The following is a 9,556-nucleotide window of genomic DNA, read 5'->3' as shown; positions in this document are numbered from 1 at the left end:
CCCCCCCCCTTGATCACCAGATATCGCCTATTCTACTCTATACTGCTTGCATTAGAGTAGTGTAGCATGTTACTGCTTTCCGTTGATCCTATTCTGATGCATAGCCTGACATTGTTGCTACATCTGTTGATACCTTACCTGCAATCCTAAATGCTTAGTATAGGATGCTAGTTTATCATCATTGGCCCTACATTCTTGTCAGTCTGCCTTGCTATACTATTGGGCCGTGATCACTCGGGAGGTGATCACGGGTATATACTATACATACATACATACTATACAGATGGTGACTAAAGTCGGGTCCGCTCGAGGAGTACCCGCGAGTGATTCACGGATTGGGGGTTGAAAGGACCTTTGTCCCGACGGCCCTCTGTGTGGATCTTTGTGGCGGAGCGACAGGGCAGGTTGAGACCGCCTAGGAGAGAGGTGGGCCTGGCCCTGGTCGGCGTCCGCGGTTGCTTCATAATAACACGCTTAACGAGATCTTGGTATTTGATCTGAGTCTGGCTACGAGCCTATACGCACTAACCATCTACGTGGGAGTAGTTATGGGTATCCCGACGTCGTGGTATCAGCTGAAGCACTTCAGACGTCAGCGACGGAGCGGCGCGCGCCAAATTGGACTGGAACGCCACTAGGCTAGGTCTGCTTTCGGCCGCGTACGCAACGTGCAGGTGTGCTATGGGCGATGGGCCCAGACCTCTGTGCGCTTAGGTTTAGACCGGCGTGTTGGCCTCTCTGTTGAGCCTAGGTGGGGCTGCGACGTGTTGATCTTCCGAGCCCGACATGACCCAGGAAAGTGTGTCCGGCCAAATAGGATCGAGCGTGTTGGGCTATGTGGTGCACCCCTGCAGGGAAGTTAATCTATTCGAATAGCCGTGATCTTCGGTAACAGGACGACTTGGAGTTGTACCTTGACCTTATGACAACTAGAACCGGTTACTTAATAAAACACACCCTTCCAAGTGCCAGATACAACCGGTGGTCGCTCTCTCTCAGGGATACGAGGAGGGGATCGCCGGGTAGGATTATGCTACTGGAGATGTTACTTGGAGATGCTATTTGGAGATGCTACTTGGAGATGCTACTTGGAGGACTTCAATCTACTCTCTTCTACTTGATGCAAGACGGTGGCTGCGAGAAGCGTAGTCTTCGACAGGTTTAGCTATCCCCCTCTTATTCTGGCATTCTGCAGTTCAGTCCACTGATATGGCCTCCTTACACATATACCCATGCATATGTAGTGTAGTTCCTTGCTTGCGAGTACTTTGGATGAGTACTCACGGTTGCTTTCTCCCCCCTTTTTCCCCCTTTCCTTTCTTTCTGGTTGTCGCAACCAGATGTTGGAGTCCAAGAGCCAGACGCCACCGTCGACGACGACCCCTACTACACCGGAGGTGCCTACTACTACGTGTTGCCCGCTGACGACGACCTGGAATAGTTTAGGAGGATCCCAGGCAGGAGGCCTGCGCCTCTTTCGATCTGTATCCCAGTTTGTGCTAGCCTTCTTAAGGCAAACTTGTTTAACTTATGTCTGTACTCAGATATTGTTGCTTCCGCTGACTCGTCTATGATCGAGCACTTGTATTCGAGCCCTCGAGGCCCCTGGCTTGTATTATGATGCTTGTATGACTTATTTTATTTGTAGAGTTGTGTTGTGATATCTTCCCGTGAGTCCCTGATCTTGATCGTACACGTTTGCGTGCATGATTAGTGTACGATTGAATCGGGGGCGTCACACATGTGTTCAAATCCTCGTACTCACCGCGGTAGGGGATGCAGTCATTAGGGCATGCATGTATCTTCTGCACCTCTAATCATAGAGGGCAGACAGCCTTCTTTCCTTCGTACGTACTCTAGGGTAATTCATTGTCCTTTGGAAGCATCTTCTTTAACATTATCAGCAACTTTCCAAATCCCTTATCAGATACACCATTTTATGCCTTCCATTGCAGCAATTCCAGTGTGGTGCCCAACTTTTTCTTTTCAGCTTCGCAATTTGGGTACAACAATTTCTTGTGGTCCTCTAACATGCGATGCAATTTCAGCCTTTCCTTCTCACTTGCGCAGTTTCTCTTTGCATCGGCAATGGCCCGACCTAGATCATCAGCAGGATCATCTGATGCCTCTTCTTTAACTTCTTCCCGCATTGCTGGCTCAACTTCTTCCCGCATTGCCGGCTCAGCTTCTTCCCCCATTGTTGTACCATCGTATTCAGGGAACCATGGTCAGGATAACTGTGGTCGTCCTCTTCTTCTTCATTCTCTTCCATCTTAACCCCTCTTTCTCCGTGCTTGGCCCAAACATTATAGTGGGGCATGAAACCAGACTCAAGCAGGTGGACGTGAATGGCTTTTGACTTAGAGTAATTTTGATCATTCTTACAGCCAGCACATGGACAAGACATAAAACCATCCGCCTGCTTGTTTGCCTTAGCCGCAAGCAGAAAAGTACGCACGCCATTAAGGAACTGGGGAGAGCATCGGTCATCGTACATCCATTGTCGGCTCATCTTCATTACACAGCACCAAAAAGACCAAATTAATACAAGTTCCATACACATGTATTCTCATAAAACAACATACAAACTCTCTAGCTAAAGCATTTAAATGCAATAACAAATGCGATCAAGGTCGCAACTAAGGTAACAATTGATCCGACAGCATAATGATACCAAGCCTCACTATCAATGGCATATTTTCCAATCTTTCTAATCTTCAAGGGCATCTTCTCCATCTTGATCTTGTGATCATCGACGACATCGGCAAGACGCAACTCCAATTCCATCTTCTCCTCCTCAATTCTTTTCAATTTTTCTTTCAAATACTTGTTTTCATTTAGAACTAAATTTAACCTCTGGACAATAGGGTCGGTTGGAATTCCTGGTTCACATACCTCCTAGATAAAAATATCTATGTCAACTTGATGGGCATAATTTTTCATAAACAGGAAATGCAACAAATAGTTATAAAAGAGAATATACCACATCTGAATCATAAACCAGACGAGGGCCGACAGAGACGGATATCAAAAGCATGGCACTATGTATAACAAACAACGTACGGGTAAGATAATTGTACAAGTAACTATATATCTAAATCACACAAACATCATTTTTTTATATGAAAATATAAGAACAAGAGGCTCACCACAAGGTGGTGCCGTCGACGGGACGGTGCGGGCGATCGACGGTGGTTAGGACGGAGACGGGAAGGCACTAAGTAAACCACACCTACATATGCAAACTAAGAGTTATTTTGAGCTCGAATTGCATATAAATCAAATAAACTACCACATATAATTCCTCCCAAATTACTAAACCCCACAAATTAATAACTATATAGAGCATTGCAAGAGCTAATCTAGCAATGAGAGATGAAAGGACAAAGTTGCTAACCTTTGTGATCACTTCAATGGATGGGGGCCAATCTTGACAAAATTTGGGCAAAATATATGATGAGCTCGAGGAAGAGGGGAAGAACAAAGAGGAGAGGAAGGAATGAAAGGGAAAGAACAGAGAGCTCGGGCTCGACGAAGGGGTTTATATAGGATGATCTTTAGTCCCGGTTGGTTTTATAAATCGGGACTAAAGGTGCATCTCAAGTACCGTTTCGTGCCACGAACCGGGACTAAAGGTGTTGGTGGGGCCGCAGCCTGACACCAGCCTGCCACCACCTCTTTAGTCCCGGTTCGTGGCACGGACCGGGACTAGAGGTTCGCCACAAACTGGGATTAATGAGCACAGCCCGCCTAGCCGTTAGAACCGTCACTAATGATCATATTAGTGCCGGTTCAGTAACAAACCGGGACCAATGAGCTGAACATTAGGCCCTTTTTCTACTAGTGTACTGATTCAATAAACCTTGATTTTTAACTGAGAGAAATACTTTCTGATGTTGTGCTACATCACCTTTCCTCTTCGGGGAATCTAACAACTCCTACGTGAGTAGCACAAGAATTTTTGGCGTCGTTCCGGAGAGTCAACAACTACCAAATCAGGTGCCTGCACACAAAATTCTTATTTGTTTGTTTTATTTCTTGCCTAGTTATATATTCTATCCTCATCTTTCACTCACTAAAACAGAAAAAAAAAAAAGATATATGAATCCTTCTCCACTAGCTGGACTTTTGAAATATCCTAATTATGATAAACCAACTGCTAGTGATGAAAATTTTATTTCTATAAACTCTCTGAAAGAAAAGATGGAGGAAATAACTCTAAAAATATTGTTGGTCATAGAAAAAAGAAGGGGCATTTACATTTATGCCCCTAATTTGCTCACACTCTCATATTTACTCCTAACTTTTTGATGTGCTCAAATTTTCGGAAATCCCTTTTGGAGCTCAGCCTCAAGTGAGGCCTTCAATTCAAATTTGAAATTTCATCAAAATTCATATTTTTTACATTTCAAAAAATGAAAAAAAAAAATTACAGATATACATGAAGGCATAACACACATGTGTGTACTTTTTCAGTTCAAAATACACTAAAATGAGGGCTGTGCAAAAAAGACAAATATGGGGTTGTTTAACACATGATACTATTCATCCTCCCAGGCCATGAATTTGTCTTTTTTGTACAGGTCGCAACTCAAGGTATTTCATCATGAATTTTTACACACATGTGGGTTACATCCTTACATACATGCATATATTTTTTCATAATTTTCTGAACCATAAAGTTTGAATTTGAATTTTTCAAAAATAAAGGCCTCCATGGAGCTCGGCCTCCAAAACGCCTATCTCTCAAATTTTCCCCTAAAAAGCATTTTAGGTCACGAGAATGCCCTTCCACCTGGTCAAAGTTGTTTGATCAAAAGTTTGAAAATCTATAACAAATTCATATGAACTCGAACGAATGCAAATAAGATATCAAAATGTTCATAAAATATCACCTATACGCGCATGTCATTTACGTTCATCACCTACACGTGCATTTATTTGAATTCACCTAAATAGTTTTTTAATGTTATATACCTTAAAAAGCTTTAAAGAGTGCTTTTGTCATGAACGTAAATGACATGTGCATATAGGCGATGTTTTTTATGAACATTTTAATATCTTATTTTGGATTATTCTTAGTTTATATGAATTTGTTATGAATTTTCAAAGTTTTGGTCAACCAACTTTGACCAGATGGAAGGGCATTTTTGTGACCTAAAAGGCTTTTTAGGGGAAATTTGAGCAGATCAAAAAGTTAGGGGTAAATTGAGAAGTGGGCTCGAGTTAGGGGCACAAATGTAAATGTCCCAAAAAGAATGAGGACAAAAATATGGTATCGACTATATGCAAGTCGCCTGAATTCTGATTCCATGTAAGTTGAATTTGTGACAAACGAATGTGGAGCAGAATTAAAATCTACTTGCACCAACATATGTCTTATTAGATACTTTTATACATCCACTCAGCCGTTTGCAACCACAAAACAAAAGCCCACCAAATGCCCACATTGCTTGGTCTAGAGCATATCAAAAACTGACCTCGTAAGACTCAAGATAAAAAAATTAAGCTTTGTAAAGAAGAATTAATTACTACAATTGGTATTTCTCATCAAGAAGAAATAAAAAAAATAATGACAAATTTCCACACAGTTTACACAGAAGTTGTGTTTTTTGTATAATATTAAAGAATAGGCATATAATATTGGAATTTTCGCAAAAAACGAAATCTCTAAGAAGGAATGCATTAGTGATGTTGGTATTACCTTTAAAATGAGAGAAAATAAATAAAATCAAAATAATAAAGTTTTCCAAAGAAGAATGAATTACGGGCATTGGCATTATCCTTTAAGCAAAAAGAAAATGGACAAAAAAACTTGCACACAACTTTGAAGTGAAATTGCACTTTTTCCAATAAGCAAAGTATAATCATATAATAGTGCAATTTTCACACTAGTATAACTTACACATATTTTTCAAGTACTTGCATGTATACTTCGAGACACAAATATAAAAAATAGTTTTTTCCCAAAGAAACAATGAATTAATGGCATTGGTATATGCTTTAAAAATACAAAATAAAATCTAAACTATATTAAAAATAAAGAAATAATTTGCACATAATTTACACATAAATTGAATTTTAAATTGTGTGCAAGAGTAAACATATGATAGTGTACTTTTCGCCTAAAAAGTTTAGTAAGAAAATAAAAGAATTAGTGGCATTAGTATTAGCCTTAAAGAAGGAAGGAAAATAAATAAAGACTAAATTAATATTAAAAAATCTAAGAAATAATGAATTAGAGGGATTGTTATTTACCCTTTTAGAAGATATATATAAAAGTTGAACGCAACTTCGCGCTCAAATTTCACTCTTTGTAATATGCATAGATTAAGTGTATAACAGTGCAATTATCACGCTCTAGTATATTTTACACACATATTTTATATAGTACTAACGTGTGTACATTTACACTCATGAAAATCCCAAAAATACCAATAAAGAAAATGAAAAAATGACTAAAAAGAAAAGAAAGTATAGAAGAAAAATGCATAAAAAATAGGCAATGGGTAGCAAGCTCCAAGCCCAATAAGAAGATCAGCGGCAAGTGAAAAATTAAGCCCAAAAATTTACTAAAGAACACAAGGGGAAAGAGGACAATACAAATCTTGCTAAATGAATCAACGGTCACAAAATTGACTTACACAAATTTAAAAAACATGCAACTTACATACAACTAAAGTGGAAAGTGTCATATAAACACGACGGGTAGGCAAATATGATTAGGTGTCGTCTAGTTACCTCCACCATAAGAATCTACGATCTTATTAATGTGTTATAGCTTATTATGATGACACAATTTAGTCTTGATGGAACGATGGTTTGGACCCTACACACACTCAATGATCATTTTCGGTCATAGATCTACGACCAATTTGACTGCGGTCATTAAATTTTAGTCATTAACGGGTATTTCTTGTAATGAGGAATAAAAGAGTTGACATTCTTCCAGATTCGAGCATGTAACAGCACACCACTGTAAAATACACAATCGTCTAAAAATATATGAAGTACCCATATTAATTACACACTCTCTTGCTCCAGAAAATGGAAGGAAAAGGAAGAGAAATTTCGGTAGGACAATTGTAAGCTTCCAACATCAACTGATCCGACAGTCAACTCACTATCCGGAAAAATAAAAGAGGACAAGAAAGGGATTAAACAGGAACCGGAGAGGCAGGCAACTCACTCACTACAATACACTTTTCCTTCTCTTAGAATTCACTCACTCACTCACTCACTACACAGCAATCAATGGGCCCTCTGCTTGACCAAACTTAAGGCCCAGGCTGAAAATTGCACAGCCCAGTCATACGGATACCGCCGGGTGTCCCGACTTCTGATCTCCGGTCCCTCCCTGCTGCCGCTTCAGCCTAACATCACGCGAGAACAAAGAGGGAGGCGAGCAGCGCCGAGACGACGACGGCGAAGGCCACCGCGTGCCTCCCTGCGCCGGCCGCCGCGTCGGCGCTCTTCCCGCCGGAGGTACCTGCAACCAGCCACGGCCAAGGCGTACGACAACGTTAAGTTATTCACGAGTGATTGTTTTCTACAGTGCTGAACAGGATGCTGGTTTTAGTACTGCAAAAGCACCACAGATTTAGGTACAGTGTCCATTTCTTTTCAAACAGAGATTTAGGTACAGTTATGGTTAGTGGTTACCCGCCAAGTTCAGTTAAGATCAGGCACCGAACACCGGCCGGCTGGGTACACGACTGTCAGGACGCGTCCGCTGTTAGGCGGGCCATGCATACCATGCAGGGCATTGACTGATCCCGCCACCACTAACCTCCGGCTAGAAATGAATGCGCGCTGTTGCCAGTATCTTTCTCAGCATAACTGCAGAGTCGCGTGGTCGCTCGCGGTCACACGCTCGTTCACGTCGCAATCGTGCAACCGAGCAGCGGGAAGCTCCTCGCCTGCTCCTGCCCATGCCATGTGCTGTGTGCAGTGTGTAGAGTGTGCCGTGCAGTGTACGTTCTTCCGGCCTCATGCTACGCATGCGCGTGTATGATTGACACGCGTTTGCTATTTCTTAGGCGACTGGAGATGTTCGCTTGGTCGATTTTAGTACTCCCTCCCTAAACTATTACAAGAGCGTTGAGGAAAGCACAGTCCCGAGTCAGAGACAGCGGCGCGTGTCGTTGGCGGAGGCGAGGCAGAGGTTGACAGGTTTGGGTACGAGTGCAGGGTGGTCTAAGCTGCAGCTCGGCCAAGGAGGCGACACGGCGGACAGGGAGGGGTGGCGGCGGTGCCGCCGTGGCAGATGAGTATTAGGCCAGCGTCGGAGGCGTGGGTAGATGACGACGACAGCGGTGGCGAGATGAAGACGAGGGGGGAGGATATGGTGATTTATTTGACAAGGATATGCTAGTTAAGTGGCCAGAGGAGTATGTATAATTTACCGGTGGTGGAGGCGCCGGCGGCGGTGGCGTTCTTGCCCTCGTGCTCGATCCCGTACTGCTTGAAGATCTCGGCCTCCTTGGAGTCCGGCGACATGTTGAGGATCTCTGCACCGTACCCAAAAGCAACTGGCTTATTAGAATGAACGTACGGAGGCGCAGCAGCACCGGCAGGCCGGATATGAATACTCTACGTACTTGGGCAGTCGGAGAAGGTGGCCGGGATGTTGCAGGCGGAGGGGAGGTTCATGGCGCGGGTGACGTTGAACTTGATCCCGAGGGTGGGCTCGTCGCGGTCCTTGACCAGCACGCACAGGCACTTCTTGCTGGCGCCCAGCACCTGCCGGAACCCGGAGCAGCAGTCCGGCGTGGGCGACCGCGCCGTCGCCGCCAGCTGCACGTACGTGAGGCACGTCGCCAGCCCCATCAGCTTGTCCGCGCACTCCGCCCGGTCCGCCGCGAAGTCCGCGCCCGCGAGCCCGACCAGCACGGCCATCAACGCCGCCACCACCGCACCACTAGGCCGAGCCGCCATGGCTACCTGCTACCTAGCTTGACCGCACTGCCACAGTTGGCTGGTGAATTTTGTGGGTTTCTCTTGCGTGCGTGCGACGCCGACGATGGATGACAGACTCGAGAGATCGATCGTGCGGTTTGCGTGAGACGACGTGGTGCTGTGGCTGTGGCTGGGCTCGGGTATATATAGAGGATACGTACGCACGCACGGCGGTGTTGCAATGTGATTGATCATGGAGAGGGTGATTAAATGAAGACTTTGGAGTTAGTTGGGGAGGTGGCTCTAGATTGCGTGGGTGTGCGTTTGCTCGTGGCCTCGTGGGGCGCGTACGTACTGTGAACTGTACATGTATCATGTATGGGTCGAGCAAGCTAGCTAGAGGTCGAGAGCTACGGTACGGACGTCCAATCAGACTTGAAAATCATGTGAGCAAAAGTTCTAATCGGACACGGCAAGCATATCCAAAAGATGTCACATTTCTTAGGGCAACTCCAATGCGAATCGCCTAACATGGGTTACCAAATGTCCGTGTACACGTTTGAACGTGTCCAGAGACATCGAATGGGGTGCCAATTGTTCAACCATAGTCATGAAATTTGGACAATGGCCTATAACACAGTGGGACAGACGGCTCGTG

The 9,556-nt window shown here is 44.1% G+C and overlaps 1 protein-coding gene across 1 annotated transcript; it reads right to left on the bottom strand.

Annotated features, from left to right (window-relative positions):
- Positions 1-6,977: 6,977 nt before the first annotated feature.
- Positions 6,978-9,092, bottom strand: LOC119312328 (protein YLS3-like). The gene is made up of 3 exons (XM_037588053.1): positions 8,601-9,092; positions 8,406-8,510; positions 6,978-7,489 (listed from the first exon to the last, which is right to left on the bottom strand). Exons 1-3 carry the CDS (start codon positions 8,935-8,937, stop codon positions 7,380-7,382), a joined length of 552 nt encoding a protein of 183 aa, XP_037443950.1. The 5' UTR covers positions 8,938-9,092; the 3' UTR covers positions 6,978-7,379.
- Between the last annotated feature and the right edge of the window lie 464 nt (positions 9,093-9,556).

The sequence above is a fragment of the Triticum dicoccoides genome, chromosome 5B, assembly GCF_002162155.2.
Source record: "Triticum dicoccoides isolate Atlit2015 ecotype Zavitan chromosome 5B, WEW_v2.0, whole genome shotgun sequence".
Classification (NCBI taxonomy): domain Eukaryota; kingdom Viridiplantae; phylum Streptophyta; class Magnoliopsida; order Poales; family Poaceae; genus Triticum; species Triticum dicoccoides.
The sequence above is the reverse complement of the archived record's forward strand: the minus strand, read 5'-3'. Positions and strand labels throughout refer to the sequence as shown.

Bases quoted from the DNA above. Each gene is read 5' to 3' on its own strand.
- LOC119312328 (XM_037588053.1), bottom strand. From the start codon at position 8,937: ATGGCGGCTCGGCCTAGTGGTGCGGTGGTGGCGGCGTTGATGGCCGTG. The intron at 8,511-8,600 runs GTACGTAGAGTA...GGTACGGTGCAG, and splicing joins CACCTTCTCCGACTGCCCAA to AGATCCTCAACATGTCGCCG. The intron at 7,490-8,405 runs GTAAATTATACA...GGCTGGTTGCAG, and splicing joins CGCCGGCGCCTCCACCACCG to GTACCTCCGGCGGGAAGAGC.